This window comes from Accipiter gentilis, chromosome 8 (assembly GCF_929443795.1).
Source record: "Accipiter gentilis chromosome 8, bAccGen1.1, whole genome shotgun sequence".
Lineage (NCBI taxonomy): Eukaryota > Metazoa > Chordata > Aves > Accipitriformes > Accipitridae > Astur > Astur gentilis.
This window is the reverse complement of record NC_064887.1, coordinates 6,277,876-6,295,259: the sequence shown is the minus strand read 5'-3', so window position 1 is coordinate 6,295,259 and position 17,384 is coordinate 6,277,876. Positions and strand designations below refer to the sequence as shown.

The window sequence follows — 17,384 nt, the reverse complement described above, 5'->3', positions numbered from 1 at the left end:
ATGGACTGGAAGTAGGGTGTTTCACTTAGGAGTTAACCTTTATGAAGTCTCACACTATGGTGGTTTAGACCAGACTGGAATAATTAAATCTAGGTGTAATTACATGTTAGTTGAGGCTGATTAAGTATGCTAATTAATCTGCAATTATCCTTTGGGGGGGGGACATAATTGAACACAGGTAAAACTGCAGTGATTTAAGGACATAACGATTATTGTTCTAGAGAGGCAAGCAAAGGAGGAAGGAGGTCTCTGACGGGAAAAATGCCCGAGCAGTGATGTGGGCGAGTGCAGGGTGCAGAAACGCTGCTGGGACAATGAGAGGATTGTGAAATGCAGCGTAAGTCAGGGCCACCACAGAAGGTGATTAAAGGAACGCAGGGCTTTGGCACCTGAACTGCGGTTTCAGTGGGGCTGAGGCATGTGGCAGCCTGGATTTCAGGAGGAAGCCTGGGAGTTTCTTTCTGGGAAGAGAGCATTGGGAGAGGATGCACCAGCTGTGATCAAGGGAGGGGCAGGAATACCTCTGACTAAGCCTACAGAGCTGCTGTGAAGGCATTTTTTCAGGGAAACCAAAGATGTGGATGTGAAACTCCTCAGGCTGAAGAGGGCACTGAATCTTCATCCTTGCTTCTGTGGCTGATCGTTCGAGCCAGGGATTAGTTTCATTAGTGTGAAGTGAGAAGAATGAAATAGCTTTCCATGTCAACAGCTGTAGCTGTAGCACCTAAATCCAAAACAGGGTTTTGTCCTCCTTGGACAAAATGTCACTGGAAAAGAATGAGGTGGGGCGGGGGGGGGGGGGGGGGGGGGGAGGGGGGTGGAAATCAGGATAATTGGCACCATGAGGCAATGTGGTTAGTGGGGCATAAGGGAAGGTTTAAGGCTCAGCTATAAGGTGTTTGTTTTGCACAGGTGTGTCTCGGGCCAGAGATAAGAGTAGACTGCAGTCTTCAAAGACATTCCTTCAAAGCTGCTTGCAGCACTAGGGTCCTCACCTCCGAGCAGCCTCACAATGCCTCTGGTCTCTTACCCAGACAGCAGCTTTTCTCAGTAATCACCGACCATTTGTAGCAATACAATAAGCATGAGAAATGATAAGCGGAACTGTTGAAAAGTAAATAATCATTCATTAAAAGACACCACTTTGAACAGTATGCTGGCTAGATCTTTATTTTAAACAGCCCGTACAACCAAAAATTAAGAGCAACAGCAATTATGCATGTGCATGAGTGTGACTGATACAGTTACAGTACCCAATCACGACATACAAAGTTTGCCAATAAATTAAGAAATGAAAAAACAAATACAGTGCATACCTAAAGATCATCAGTATAGAAGTGAGAGAAACACAGCCTAAGTAAAAGTATTTGCACATCCTCTAGCCGTTATAACATCGCCCCTTAGAAGCCAACCCAACCCATTCTTGCTCTGTGCAGATTATTTTATGAGCACTGGGCTAAATCGTAGCTTTGCGCCAGGGACAAGGAAACGGCTCTCGTGCCGCTTCCCTCACAGGGGCAGGAGGGCAGGTTACACCCCGAGAACCAGCGTTTGCCTTCCTGCGTACCCCGAAGCCTGGAACGGCGTAGCAGACGCTCCTGGATCACTGACACAGCTCCACCTCCTGTCCGGCTCCGTGGCTTGGGCAGCACTGCAGGCCCTCTGCGTTGGCTGCGTCTCCCCTTGGCAGGCCGCCCCTGCTACCAGTCCCCTGCGGGGGATTTTAAGGGGTACCTTATTTGCACACAGCTTGCCCAGCATGCATCACTGAGTAACAGGCCAAGCTTATTCTTGTTACTGCTTTATCATTGGTTTCATCTGGACCATAAACATCCATCTATCAATAAATAAAATCATTGGTTTAGCACTCATATAAAAATGACAACGCCTCCCACTGGTAACTGTTTAAAAAGTTCTTCATGTTACCCCCTACGCAAGCCTCAAGAAAATTACTTTCTTTTCCCTTGAGCTCAGTAACGTTTCAAGTAACAATTTAGAGTACTGCTTGGACAAGACACGGGCTTGGTTCGGAACCGTGTTTCTGGCTATGGGGTCAAACCATTTCCACACTTCTACGCTACACTGTACGAAGTGCGTGACTGTGCCGTTTTCACCAGTGAGCAGCAGAAGGGGAACTGAACAGTACTTGCTGTTGATTTCCTCTCCAGGTGACTGAAACAGTCCTTTTACAAAGCCTATCAACCTAATCCAGCTAAAACGAAAAGCAAAAATGTCACTCGAGTCAGAACCAAAGCCTGCGCGTATCAAGATTCACAACAAGAGTTCTTCTTATCCAGAGCCACTTGCTCTAACAAACCTCGTGTAAATAAAGCCTTGTGTTCCGTTTCCTACTGGCCAGAACAGAACGGTCTGAAAATAACCCACATCTTCCTCCAACTGCGTATTTATAAGGCACTAAAATTAAGCAACAACCAAAACCCCCGCCAAAAAAAACCCCAAAACCAAAACCAAAAAAATCCAAATAAACTGACCCACAACAAGTAAAAACTGAAATTAAAACTTGGCTATATGAAATAGCAGCAATTTTTTCAGTAGTATATGAATCCAGAACATTGATATTTTGGGGAAAAAACCAATGCACTGTTAGCCAATTAGAAAAATACCTAAAACCTACATCCACTTACACTTTATAATCAAAATCAGTACAAATCTGATAGGCACAAGTAAAAAGCATTTTCTTCACACCTCAATGCTCAGTTTTGAAACTGAGGCCACTGTTAGGGAGTTTAACTGCTCTGCTGAGATTATAGTACGGTACAACCCAAGCAGTACAGTACCACACAACATCATGCAGCGCTGTACAGCCGGAAAATTATGGTACCATCGCTCAGCTGTCCTACAGGTTACCGACTGGAGGCGAATGTTTTTAACATCACGATTAATTTGACAATGCGTTCAGCTTTGGCACCTATTTCTGAGCCCTCCCTACCATTTTCAAAATGTTAAATATAGCTATAGTATACAGCTGGTGTAACTCCAGTGTCTTCATCCTTTCCAATTATTTTTCTTATGCTTGGAAATAGGTGAATTCACCTATGTCACTACATTAGATACAAAGGCTAGCACTTAAGATCTCTTAAAAACAATCACTTTGAGTTTGGAAAATTGGTTTTAAAACATACGAAGAAATACTAAACGTAAATTCATAAAGCAGGAATTCATACCTTTAAACATCAACAAGAATGAGCTTATTTGGAGAGCAATAAAGCTTTTTTTTTTTTAAAAGGATATACTGACTAACTATAGGTAAATTCTTTTTTCCCTGATTGCTTGATTAGATCATCCAGGCTCAGTGCCTTGCAGCTTTGCAGATTTTGTCATACACTTCTGGAAAGGCATCCTTGCAATTCATTTGCTCCCTCAGCTTGTGGTATAACGAACCATCAAACATATCCCAGAACTCCTCACGGGTCATATAGCAATCCGCATACAGCATCTGGAAACTGGAGAGGGGAAAAATAAAAAAAATAGAGAGACAGAGATTCAATATTAATTGTGCCACAAGATTTGAAATAGATTATTAAAAAAAACTTCAGGGCAAGCTATGAATAGCAAATATGAAACAAAAAAAACCATCAAAAATGCTTTTTAAAAACAAGCAAATATAATTGCTCACATGGATTACACTGGGACACTCAGCCAATTCTATTTTGTGGATTTAACATTACCATGATCTCTTTTCCAAGAGGAAATGACATGTAATGGTGAAAACAGCAGACTACCACCACAGTCGTTTTGGTGAAGGGGAAGATGGGAAAAGAAAGCAATTGAAATAACTGTTGCTTTTAAAATACGGTTCAGAACACTTTAGCCATCAATGTATTCACACTTTCATTAGTTTTGCTACTGCAAAGAGAAAAGGAGAAGGACTAAAAGTATAAAACAGTGGTTCATGTTTAGGCATCCTAACCATCTGCAGTCAGATCTTCTGGCAACTTGTGTTCTAGCAACCTGTGTTCACAGGAACACAAGTCTAGAGAGAACTTCAAAAGTTCCCCCAAATCAAGAGTCTGGCTCCTTGCACCAAAAACTACACATAACCTAAATTCTCCCTGACAAATACTTTTCTAACTGCTTTTGAAAGCCTCCTTTCCTTTTTCTCCCATTCGAAACATTTTAATTCCAGCTTCAATAAAAAGGAAGTATTTTTTCTGCATGCTTTCTTATGATCCATGGAGGTACAATAATGGCATCTTGTATTAGCCTGTGTTACCAAATGCATTCAAGGCAGATGTAGCAATACATTCTTTGGCTTTTTAAGATTTCTTTGAACTGGACATTGAGAATACAACTAGGAAGGCAAAAGCCTGCCAAATCAGACCAGGCCAAGAAGATAAATTTATAGTGTAAATGAAGCCCAGTGCAACAAAAGTCCATTTACAAAAATAAATGAAATCTTTATGTAGCTGTGGACTCTTCCTTACTTTCATACTGTGCACTCTAAAATGCAGCTAGCATCAGAGTACAGCAGTAAAACACAAACTATTACATAAAAGCTCTATTGTTGTGTGTGATTACGAAACTGTAAGATTAAGCATTTATCCATTGTTCATTTCCCAGTGACAGGTAGAGAATAGACAAAACTTTGTTAGTAAAGAGCTTTAAATTAAAAGCTTAATTTCAAGTTAATTAAAAAAAGCTTAAAATTAACTTTCAGTTGCTTTGTTCTCTGGCAGATCACTTATTGCAGCTAAAAGTCATTTACACTCTCCAAATCATCTTGAAGCAGACTCACCACTGTTACTCAGCCACATGGGATATAATCACTGTTAGACTGAGAAGTAGGTCAAAACAGAAATGTGGATAAATTGTACTGATGGTGTAAAAATACTGTGTAGTTGTTGTTTTGTTCCTGAGAAACAAGCCTGTAACTGCTTCTCCACTGACACTACTACAGCAAATTAGGCTGGCATGAGTCTGTGACAGATGGTGGGCACATATCTCACGCCTACTGCGGTCCTATGTAATAACAGTCGGAGTAGGGAAAAGGAAGCTATGGAAGTACAAGTTATGAGGGAGGAAAGACTCCCACCACCGCACAGGGACTGCAGGCAAGAGTCAAGGCTGGCCTCCCCGTGCAAGGACACACCAGCGCAAGGACGGGACAGAGCTGCAGCATGACGCTGCAAGGGCTGCAAGGAGCAGAATGGTCCCAAGGGCAGGCAGGGAAGCTGTCCAAACTTTAACAGCCTGTGGGATTCCTGGAGGGACTGCAGCCAACTGCAGCCAAAAGCTCTGAAACGACCTGAAACGTCAGCTCCAGTATGCAAGCTCAGCGGCTGCCTTCCCGAGGGCTGGGCTAGCCAGCCTTGCTAAGAGCGGTCACCAACCCACGCTAACGCCACTTCTGGACAGCAACTTGTTTATGTACAGTCAGCACAGACTGCTGAGGTCTTTCTGCACCTGGTTGCATGGATGTATTTTGTTGCAGCAGAGACTCTGCTCCTGCAGCAGCCTGGAGCTGAAAGAACGCACAGGAGACCTGAAGCTACCCAGCTCCCAAATACGTTGCAAGAACTTCAGCCAGTGTGCTCATTTGTTTGGTTTTGCAATCAAATGATGGAAGTAGAATCTTATTTAAAAATCATAATATCAGAATTAGTAATTAAAATCAGTTTCCAATTATTGTGGTTGTTAAATGATTGCAATATTGAAGTGCCATAGGATTAAATAACTGTGATTAAACCACATGGCAATACAAATTATATAGCATTATTACTATTCTAAGGAGTGGGATCCTTACCCATGCACACTTCTTACAAACTTCTCCATTTGCCTCATTGAAGCCCTGGCCTCAAATTGTTTCCTTTTGGGCTCTCCATAAGCTCCTATATCCACGTAGAGCTCTGTTTCATCCCCTTTTGGGTGGACCATACCAGGATTATTGGGCAATATGAAAGGACATAACCAAAGAGGGTATACCTGCAGAGGTAAGAAAACACTTTATCACTTAGTTTTAACAAAACAATCCTTTAAGCTATCTCCTAGTAAAGGTAACAAAATGAAGAGTTAAGAGGACTTCTTCCCAATTTGGGATCAAAACTTACACAGCTATTCCTTTACAGTTCTCTTGCTGTGGTTCTTAGCTCCACTTTCTAATGACGATAACACAAATAGATCCAGATGCTCAGAATATGTGCAATGTCCTCCTAGAATTACATCTCCTCCCCCTTAAATATTTGAAATTAAAATTAAAAAAAAAAAAAAAATCCCTGATCCCAAAGCAACAACTGAATACACTTTCTGAGTAAAAAGAGAATGAAGAGTTTTCTTTTCCAGGTCAGTCCAAAATTGAAATTTCCAAGTTTGTACTTTTTATAGTAACCAAAATAAATTCAGAAATAAAAGCAAGAAAGGGAGATTAATGCCCACAGTTGGGGTTTAGTGAGACCACCAGAGATTTCAGGTGAAAGAAAAGTCAGTTCAAGTTTTATTAAGTGATGAAATCTTTTAGAAATATTTGCCTTCTACTAACATTTGAATCTCATGTTTTTATTCTTTTTTGAGAAAGCTGTGTTGATTTCTTCTGCTGCCTTGCATCATAGGCTCACAAAGCACAGTACTACCCCGGATACGATAATGACCTTTTACACAAGCAGACTATTACGCCTTGAGACCAACAGTCACAGCTCTTATTACACACAGTCCAAGATTCACTACATTTTAAAAACACGTGATCTTACATTAAGGTCAGCATGGAAGGTTTGGATAGATTTCTCAAGGCTCTTCATTGGCACCAACATGTCCTGTACAACGTGGTGTTGCTCGTACAGCTTTCGAATAGCTTCTCCTTGGGTGAGTTTTAACAAAGAGATTTTTGGAGGAACCATCCAGCCAAACAAGTAACGGAAAATGGGGTTATTACCAAAAGGAATGATATCCTTTAAAGAGGAAAGAAAAAAGTTTGACTTAAGAATGTGTAAGTGAACCAAAAGACAATACTTCAGAATCCTCAGAGCAATATTAAGCCAGATTTTCAATAAATTTAACTGCTGTTACTTTTGCTAAACTACTATAATACAAACACGAACAAGCAAGAGAGGCCTGTACTGAACTTAGCTACACAGCCTTGCCCTAAGCCTCCTCTAGTTACAATGATTGGTTTTCAGTCATATGAATCACAACACACTCAGCTCATAAATACGTCCAGAGAATGAAGTTCAGAGAACAGAAGGCTATTATCTTGAAACAGCTAACGAAGGAGCACGTAAGAAACCAAACTTACACAACTCTTGCAAGAATAAACACATACAAGATCAGGTCTTAAAAAATTGTAAAGCTGTAAATTTTTAAGTACTTCCTGCACAGCCAACTCCTGTTTAATGTCTCCAGGAGCTGAAAGGATCCAGTATCTCACGCCAGAGATTCCAAATGTCACAATGGGAATATTTCAGAATGCCAAATAAAGTTTTGCGTAAATGTACATCACAACGTATACTTTATGAAATTCAAATTAATGACCTTACTCTATAATTAGTGTTCTGATTTTAGGCAGGGCAAATTTTCAGCCATAATTTCACATTCATGTTTTTTCCACTGTCTGCCTTTGGAAATCACTTAGTAGCTATAAAAGCTTAACACTGAAATATGTACTTAAGGTCTAAATTCAGAAAAGCACTAAAATGGAAATTAGGAGGTTATAATATAACACCTTATATATAACAAAGTGCCTTTAGATTTATTTTGCCCAAACGCAGGACTTTTAAATTTGCCATAAACTTCACTGGTTTTCTCTGCCATGAAAGACAGAAGCGTGGCCAAGGGGAACAAGGTACATTGTACCTACACCGAGAAGACCAGAGTACCTTCCTGCGGATGTTATTTTAGTTTTGGAACGGGTCTTACTTGGAGCTCCCAGAAGATACTGCGTGTATGTCTATGGTAATAATGTCTTGAGGGAATGTATTCTACTCCAGTCCTGTCAGCTTTCAAATACTTCTCCACATGCTTAAAGAACCACGGCTTGTAGTAGTTGCCAATTCTGTTTATCTACAAGAAAACACGCATTCATTAGCAAACACCAACACAGGTAACAGTTACACCTTACTAGACAACATTAATTATGTCCCCAAATTCCGATACAGTGAAGAATCAATGTTATACCCTCTGTGACAGTTTGAATGAGACTGTCACAAGAGATTTAGGGAGCCTTCACTTCTCCACATGCATGGCTCCTTCTCACCTTTCTTGCTATTAAGGTTTAATTTAAATCAGCCTTGCTAAGGCTTGCCTGTTACTAGCTGATTAAGAGACCATGAATGTGACAGAAGTGGATACCTAAAATACTGATCTCTCAACCCATCATTAATCCAAAGTCTCATTATGGCAGAGGAGAAACATTTGGGTTGAGGGTTGCAGTGAACAGTTAGCATGTCCCTCCTGTAAATGTCCCTGATGTGTTTTACCAACATTAACTGTATTAAAAGCTTGCTGTGAAAAGCTTTCTCCTTAGGTACTGCAGTGAAAAGGCTGTAGACAAAATTGTTTGCTAGAATAATGAAATCAGTGGGTCATTTCTTACCAGTTGAAGAGATTTCAAGTACAGGCTCTGTTGTAGTAGCAAAGAGCTGTAATTTAAGATATTCTGATGGACAGATCTAACTTTTAATCCCATGTTAAGAGATTGTTCCAATTTGTTCCAATCTTATAATGATTCTGGCTTTACACTGGCATATTGTACAGCTTCAGTTAAACTTTGGGGGCATTTTTTTTTCTTTGTGAGTAATTTCCCTTTAGTTACCTTGCTTTGCTCAGCTTCATCAGTCAAGACTCCTGTCATGATGACTGCTTCTTCCAAAGAATACACAAGTCCTTCCACAAAACTATTCTCCTTTTTCTTAGATTCTTCAGCGAACTTTTCACAAATCTTCTGCAGTCCTCTCACAGGCTCATAATGTATTTTGACGTATTTCTTGGCAGGAATCATTTTTATTTCTGCTGCAACCAGGAAACCCAGAGTACCACAAGACCAAGGCACTGCATAAAATAGGTCTGAATTTTCAGTCTGCAAAAAGTATGTCATACTAAATCATATATCCATACCGATAACTGTCAACCACATTGTAAATGATAGCAAAATAACATTTTGTCTTACTGGTGAACATCTCACAAGGCTTCCATCAGCAAGAACAAGTTCATAGGCCACACAGGTGTGTTGAAAAAGTCCATAGATATGGGATGAAGACTCAATGCCAGTTCCCATGATCAGGCCACCTTAACAAGAGAGCACATAACAAATCAAATGAAACACACTCCAAAATGGAGGTGGTTTACGAGAAGAAAACCTCACTTTTAAGCTCTGGGCATGACTTTTAAGCCTAAAAAAAAAAAAAAAAAAAAAGGAAGTGCTTATAACATAAATACCAGAATAGAACATAAGGTTCAACAGAGTATTTCCAGAACCTTTAAAATAATGCAACATGTTACTGCATAAAAAGCTAATGAAAATGCAGCAAAATCAGTGAGTCTCTTGTCACCACAATGACCCTTACCTACTGTAAGATCATCAAGCTCTGGTACCACGGGAATAGTCCAGCCCATGGGATTCAGGTGTGCAGTCAACTGGCCCATGGTCACCAAAGGTTCCACACGAACAACCTAAAAAGCAAAAAAACCCAATTCCCCCCAAAAAGGGTAAATTAAGTGTTCAGCATTAACGATGACAAAATATGGCTAACTGGATTGTACTTCCATCTGTTATCAGAATTCAGAGACTTACTTTCCGAAGAGCACTACTAAAAATAGTTGAAACTGTTTAGTGATTCCTCCTCTGCCTCAACATCTTGTTGCTCAGTCCCCAAAACCATAAATCAATCTGGTCTTTCAGACTTCGGCACATAAAAGCTAAGCAATTCCATATGCTGTTTTTTTGGATAGAATGATCCAAGCACACATTGTAAAACCTGAAATTTGGTGGGTCTACTGCTACAAAAATCCTTTGTTCTTTATGGAATCTAATGTCGTCTCCAGCTACAAATATGGTAAAAAAAGCTTTGTGATGAATTTGTTACCTGTCTTTCCTTGTCCACTTCCAGAATATCCATTAGGTTTATCATGATGTTCTTATGAGTCTTCTTATACTTCCCAACACGAAGTGATACAGTCAACCAGCCAGGCCGGCCAGTGCACATGTATCTTTTGCTGCCTTCATTTTTCCATTCCCGAACCTGCAAGAGGTAACAACTGAACTGACGCTGTAAGGCATACACGCCTTACATTGTCAATAATGTATACCAGAAACATTTTTCCCTCACTGTGAAAAAGCGTTCAGAAATGTTACTCATCTACACGCATGTTACCTGCAAGTAATGAAGTCTGGATGTCTCTATTTTGAGTAGCAACGCTTTGGAAGTCTCTCTGCAGACCTCTGAACTTCTAAATAAAATACGACTAGAGGGGTCTATGTAGAGGAAGCATTTCTAATACCCCGTAGCTTTGGGGTTTTTTTGGAGATGGGATTCAGAAAACTAGAATGGAAGTTTTAAAAATCCACAGGAAAACCTATACTCAAAGGGAGGTATTATCACTTGTCATAAATAATGTCAGTTCTGTGAAGTATAATGAAACAATGCCTCCTCCTAAACACACCAAAAAATGGTCTGAGCCCGAAAAGGAACAGGCAAAGAGAGAAAAGTTGGGAGGGAAAATTTGTAAGCCATACACATGATCCGTGAATTTTGCAAAGCCACAGTGGCTAACATTTGGGGAAAAAAACATCAATTGTAGCATTTTCTTCAAAGCTCGACTACTACTACATCTGGTGATAAAAAACCCAACCTCAAACCCTCAAAGAATAACGCTGTGCACATTAATACCCATCTGTAGCTGCAATGAACATGACAGGCAAGGAAGAGAACAGAAGCAGACGTGACAGAATTATCATAAATATTAGACCGCACAGAAACATTAAAGAAATCTGCATTTCAGCGTGGAAGAAAAGTTTCAGCTCCCCTTCAATCCCCTCTTGGAGCCAACAATGCCGAGAAGCTGGGCGTAAGTGGTATTGAAGCACAGTATGAAGCCAACCCTTCAAAGACTAACATTTTCACGTTACACCCGCGCACACGCGTACGTGCCTGAGCCGTGTGAGCGTACAGAGAGATTCACAGCACGTCTCTAAAGATGTTACAATGACAGCAGCCGGACGGCCGCACCTGGACTTGCCAGCTGTTGACGCCGCAACTTCGCCAGAAGTTTCAGACGGGGAAAAAAAAAACCACCCAAACCCACAGGAACAGAAACACCCGCTGGCTTTTAGTCGTTTCCTTTTTCCCGCTCCGGCTGCCGTAACCGGATTCGAGGCTGGATTTTGCCCCGGCTGCTCCGGGAGAGGCGGCGGGGGACCGGGGCGGGGGCGGGGGGGGGGGTGGTGCCTGGCCGCCAGGCCCCGTCCATCGCCGGTGCACACCGCAGCGGGGAGGCAGGCTGGCAAAGAGCGGGACGGGGGACGAGCTCTCCCCCGGCCCGGGGAGGGGGGTGCGGGGGGTCCGGCCGGGTCTCACCTGCGCCTGGATGTGGCGGACGCGCTGGGCGTGCTGCCGCGGGGCGCTGTGGAGGCGCCAGACGGCCCAGGCGCGCAGCTGGTAGTAGACGTCGAAGAGGATGGAGAGCGGCAGGAGGAAGAGGCAGACGAAGACCCAGCGGTGGTGCACCAGCACGGCCTCCAGCCCCCGGTGCCTCACCCACAGCAGCAACAGCAACAGCCCCGCGCCCAGCGACCACACCGGCGACATGGCGACCGCCGCCCGCACGCGCTCCCTCACGGCCGCCGGGACCCCTCCATACCGCGCCCGCCGCTCGCGCGCTCGCCGCCCAGCCCCGCCCCGCCTCCCGCCCCTCCCGCCTCCCATTGGCCCTCGCCGGCCTCCGCCGTGAGGCGAGGGGAGGGGAGAGGCCAATGAGAGAGCTCCGGAGAGATCGGACCAGGCGCTGAGCTCGCCGATTGGCTGCGCTCGGCGGGCCCCGTTCTCCCCTCATCGCCTCGGCCGCCGGCCCCCTCCCGGCGCCCGCTGCCCCGCCGTGGGCTGCACCTCGCCCCGTGGGGCGGCGGGGGGAGCCCCGGCCAGGGCTGGTGGGGGGGCCCCAGGCAGGGTCGGAGCCCCGGCCAGGGCTGGTGGGGGGGGGGCCCGAGGCAGGGTCGGAGCCCCGGCCAGGGGCTGGTGGGGTCCCGGGGCAGGGTCGGAGCCCCGGCCAGGGGCTGGGGGACGGGTCGTGAGGCGGGGGACAGGGCGTGAGGCAGAGGACTTCCCCCCAGTCCGGGCTGAGGGAGGTGTGAGGCTGGGGATCAGGCCCTTGGCAGCTCTGTGGTGGAGGTGCTGTGGTGGCCGGTGTCCCTCGGGCAAGGGGCTCACCCTGCTGCCTTTGGGCTGGGGGGGCAGGAGCCGAACACCTCTGCGTTCCCCTCTTGGGCACCCTCGTGGTGCTGTTTTAGGTGCCAGCGAACCTGGCAACGCGGGTGTCTCCCACAGGGAGTTGAAAGCGCCCGTGCGGTCCGCTTTCTAGAAGGATGAAGGGAGATATGCCCCTCCAAAACATGGCTTGCTCTCTAAAACCCTGGCAGAAAATTCCTCCACAACGTAACAGCGGGAGGGAAGGCATGCGAAGTCTGTGAGGAAAATAAGGTGCCTTTTTTAAAGCTAAAACCTGCTATCTCCCTCAAGAGTGTGTGCTGTTTGAGAGGGCAGCGGCAGAGGTGCCCCGCAGGCAGTGACCGCCCCAGGAGATGCTGGCGCAGCGCAGTGCTGTCAGCCGCTGGGTTCAGAGAGAAACATGGTGCCAAGGTGTGTCCTGAGGATGCTACGCTGGTGATGTAGCACACTAACATGTCGGATGGTGCCTCTTCCTCTTTTGTCAGCAGGACAAACCTTTAGCTGCCAGAGGAGATACTTGGGAGCACCGGACTGGGAGCGATCGCTGCATCATGGTTCAGAGCTCAGCTATGGCTGGCAGCCACACCTTGTAGTCTCCTTCAGACAACTCGGAGGCTTTGTTTTGAGCCCTGTTCATTTTTTGTCCCACCGCTTTTATCAAAAGACTGGTCTGAAACTTCACAGCTCTGATATTTGGAAACGGTCTCCTGATTTCCAGCCTAAATTTATTCACGGCCCAATTACATTCATTGCACTTTTGCCTAGTATGCCCACTAGCTCTTTTCCTTCTTACATCTGAGTTGATGTGCTCTGATTTTATTTACCAATTTGTCTGCTGACTGAAATTATGCACAGAAAAGAAGTTTCCCATGCCCTAAGAGAGGTTATTTTAACCTCTCTGAAGGAGCGAAATAATTATTCTTGATCTGAGTAGGATCAAGTGCAGGGCTTATTGGATAACAGCATCATTTATTCATAAGGGGATATTTATACCTTAGTGTGAATACTGTTTTGAAATTGTTTTTATGAAGACCCATTGAAAAGCATTTATAATGTTTTCCACATTCTGCTCTTGTTTTTGTAAGGCCCTAGGCAGCAAGAAGGGAGCAGGTGAGCTCAAAAATTGCTATGTGAAACTGTGCTTTAAGAGAGGAGTGAATCACCGTTAAAATTGTGGTGAAATCGCCTGTGTACCTAGCGATGCCAAGCATAGAAAATACAGGAATCAGAAGGGGATGAGGAAAGGGGAGATAGCTGTTTTAAAAGCTGATGGTTTTCAATTTTAGTTATTTTAGGTGTGAGCAAAACATAATCCAACAATCTGTGTAGGCTTAGGAAAACATCACCTGCAAATCTGGTTTGAAAAAGCTAAGATTCCCTTGGTATCTTTGTAAGGCTAAAATCCCCGGTCTCTTCAATTAAATTATCATTTTAAGTGTGTTTAAGCTGTTAGTGCTTCTTAAAAAAGCAGTCCTCTTCCCTTCCTCTCCTCCCTCCTGCTCCTGCCATCCCATCCGCCCACTCATGCTGTTCTGGGCACACTGTGCAGTACAAATGCTTCTGCTGTCACTCAGTAAAGCAGGTCGGGGAACTGATCTGACTGAAGAATTGAACTGTTTTTCAAATAAATTTTTTTTTTCCGCCTGGAGCAGCTCTCTGGTGGAGTTCACCCCACACACGCTTGTGTAGGTGGGATGCAGGGAGCAGAGCAGAGGTCTCTCATTGACCGTGCAGGAGCCACCCATCTCCTTGGTGAGAACCCATCACAGGTCACCCTGCCGATACTGTACAGGACTGTTCACTACCAAGCAGGACTTGGTAATAACTATGCAAAGGCTTTTGGACAAAGAAAGAATGAAAAGTTGCAGCTGTTTGTCTAAGAGGACAGCTAAAAGGGACATGATAATAACGTACTGAGCATTCGAGCTGCAGACAAAAGTAGGCTGAAAACTTCTGTCTCCTTAAGAAAAGTATCAAGAGGCATTCAGTGGGACCAAAGAAAGGCATTGAAACGCATTAGAAAGCCCTTTTTTCATGGAAGCTCTCATAGCCCTGGTACTGACTGCCACAGAGCTGCTGTTGAGTGGTACCAGGATGTCAAAGGGACAGGCATTTTAATAGTAACAGTTATGAAAACTAATCAAGAATTTTGGGAAGGCTGCAAGCCTTCTTAATAAAGAAACCAGTCTATGGTTACTAGGGGCTAGGAGTACATTTCCCTAATTGCCTACCTTCAGGTTTCCTGCACGTTTGTTTGGCACAGAGCTTGTCCTGTCAGAAATGGGACGGGGTTTCGGAGGGTTCGAGGGAGGTGGTGTTCCAACTGCTGTGTGAGAAGCTCCCTCTACTGAGAAAACCAAAGTATATTTGGTCGCCTTGAAGGAAAAGCCTGTTGGGGAAGGTAGGCTGGAGTAGGGCTTTCTGCGGGACGCTGGCAGATTGACATGTGTTGTTCTGGTTATGGGCTGAGCGACTCCTGAGAGCTTTCATACATCCAGTAATTGAAGAAAAATGTCAAATTTCAGCTTGAGGGCTTTAAGGGGGAAAAATACGGGGGAATATTATCAGCTGTTTTGTGGACTGATGATGTCAGAACAACTGCCAGAATTTTCCAGAGGGATGACACATACGTACCTATTACCTCTGGAAAAAAAAAAAAGTCACTTTGTGGCACAGCAAGACTGGTCTGGGGAGTGCTCTGTGCTTTTCTGAGGCAAAGCAGGGCTGTACCGGGCAGGAGAAGCACATACCCCACCTAACGCCTGACAGCCACGTGCTGGCATTGGGGTACGTTTCCAAGGAATGTGGGGAAGGGTGGCCAAATACCCCGTAACCCTTTTGATAGTGTAAATCTAAATGGAAGATAGCTGGTGTGAGCGTCCTACCTGTCTGAAGAGCGGGGGCTTAAGGAACTGGTGTGGCTCCGCGTGACCTTTTGCTGCCTGGATGCACATTTGCAAGGTCCAGGAGATTTCAAAAGACAGCAGAGACATTTGTACTGATGCTTGATTCATGAAACCTGCATGCTGTACCTTAGAAAACCTTCTCTTTAGAGGGTGTATGGGAAGAACGTGGTTTACCTTATGTTGCTCAATAGCCTGGCTTCTAGATGGTGGTTTTTGAAAGGTATTTGTCGATAGAATATCCATTATCTAGGACCCGCTTCTCAGGTTTCGCAAATATTTCATGTGAGGGAGTAGAGATGCATGACGACTTGAGGAGGAGGAGGGCAGAGGGTTTAGTACAATAGCTGTAGCTGTGGTGGCTGCTCAGAAATCGATCAAAAAGGGACAGTGGGATTATAGTTACTTTAGAAACTGCCAGGTAGCTCTCAGGGAAAGTGAAACACCATCTGAAGAAGGCTTAGACCAGGATCTTTAGGATGATTAGGCTATTTTAGGTGTAGGCGGACCTAATCTAATGTGGAAGGATTTGTGATAGGGAAGGGTCTCCAGGTGGCTGTAGCCCAGCCTGCTCAGCACACCTAGTCTTCGGGGTGACTTTGCTCTTTCTTCCTTGCCTTCCCCTTGTCCTCTCAAGGCTGCAGTCACCCTGTTTGCACTGGGAAGGGCTTCACCAGGAGAAGGAATAACTCTGGTGCTGCAAGGCAAGACAAGGAACCAAGGATGCCTGGGCTGTAGCCTGTGTGCTTGCATACTGGCCGTGTTGCATGGTCCCACTCCTCCAGCAATGAGTTATTGTAGATGGCTGGTGGGACCCCAGTCATCGTCTTGGGAAGAAGCAGATGTAGGGTGTGAAGTGAAATCTGGAATACGAACGATGGCAGAATGGGTCCCATCCTTCGGTGGCCGTGCACTGCGTCAGGAGGCAAGGTCAGCTGCCGGTCAGCACGTTCACAGAGCTGCTGAAAAAAACCCGTGCCGCAGAATGTGCGAGAGCTTTCGTGTATTCTCTCTGACGTGTATTAAATCCAGCTTTACAACTGCCTGTGAAAAGACGCACTGTCTGGGATTTATAAAAAGAATCACTTGTCAAAACAGAGAGCCGGGCTGGGAAAGGAATTCAGCCCTCCCTTCATTGTCACTGGGGCCAGTGTCCTCAGCAGCAAAAATGAAACGACTGTGGCAAGGTAGCAGGCATGATGGGCTGGTTACTGAAGGACCTGGGGTTCCAGCACTGAAACTACAAACTGAGGGAGGCCGTCCTCCTCGTGGGTGAGCAGCGGAGGAGAGCGAGCTCATGGGCAACCATCAGTTGGCTTCATGGTTTCATGAGGCTCTCGGAGAGTGAGGTGGGGCAGCAGTTGGAGAAGTCGTGGTGGTCCCCCGTCTCCTTCCATCGGTGAGATCCTGGAGACACGGACTGTGCTGGGCATCAGGGAGGAGCTGCAGTCACTGAAAGGCAATAAATATATTATTTCGGACTCATGATATAATGGACACGTGTACCCGTGGCCTCCAAGGTGCTCGGGGTGAACTTTGTCGTGAAGGCAGTTGTGAACCACAGCTGGCGATGAGCAACTCCAGGGCACCCTCTCCCATCACTTGCCTCCGGCCTCCTCTTGCCTGAAGCGGCAAATGCTGCGGGAACATGCAAAAAGCATTCGGGGCTAACGTGACAGTGAAGGCTTGCCAGTGTCACCGGAGGAAAACACTGGAAGTTATTTTTCTGTACAGGCCACATTTTTCTCCTGTTTTCAGCTCCCAGAAAATCTGTATGTGTGTTTAGCCTCCTGGTACCAGCTGTACTTGCAGGCCCTTTTCCTCCAAATAAAGCTAAGACTTTCTCTGCCTTGGCCATCACCATTCTCTCCGTCTGGTGCTGTCACTCTGTCACCTGTCTGCTTTCATTTATTTCAACATTTTAAAAATTTCATGGGCCCACTCCCAGATGATGTAAACTGATAAAACTCCAGGCCATGCTCCAAAAACATCAGTGTAACTGTAGGATCTAGCCCTTTGGGTTTACTTACCTATGCCAAAGAAAAATAGAAAAGCTGTAAGCAAGGCAAAAAAGGAGAAGAACGGCTGAAGA

The 17,384-nt window shown here is 45.0% G+C and overlaps 1 protein-coding gene across 1 annotated transcript; it reads right to left on the bottom strand.

Annotated features, from left to right (window-relative positions):
• Positions 1-1,143: 1,143 nt before the first annotated feature.
• On the bottom strand, positions 1,144-11,834 carry DHCR24 (24-dehydrocholesterol reductase). The gene is made up of 9 exons (XM_049808744.1): positions 11,523-11,834; positions 10,032-10,187; positions 9,513-9,618; positions 9,116-9,234; positions 8,762-9,025; positions 7,867-8,010; positions 6,705-6,902; positions 5,765-5,943; positions 1,144-3,464 (listed from the first exon to the last, which is right to left on the bottom strand). Exons 1-9 carry the CDS (start codon positions 11,751-11,753, stop codon positions 3,311-3,313), a joined length of 1,551 nt encoding a protein of 516 aa, XP_049664701.1. The 5' UTR covers positions 11,754-11,834; the 3' UTR covers positions 1,144-3,310.
• Positions 11,835-17,384: the final 5,550 nt, after the last annotated feature.

Coding starts and splice junctions, on each gene's coding strand:
- DHCR24 (XM_049808744.1), bottom strand. CDS start 11,753: ATGTCGCCGGTGTGGTCGCTGGGCGCGGGGCTGTTGCTGTTGCTGCTG. Junction 9,619..10,031: donor AAGTGGACAAGGAAAGACAG/GTAACAAATTCA, acceptor TTTGCTTTTTAG/GTTGTTCGTGTGGAACCTTT. Junction 8,011..8,761: donor ATGAAGCTGAGCAAAGCAAG/GTAACTAAAGGG, acceptor GTTTTCTTGTAG/ATAAACAGAATTGGCAACTA.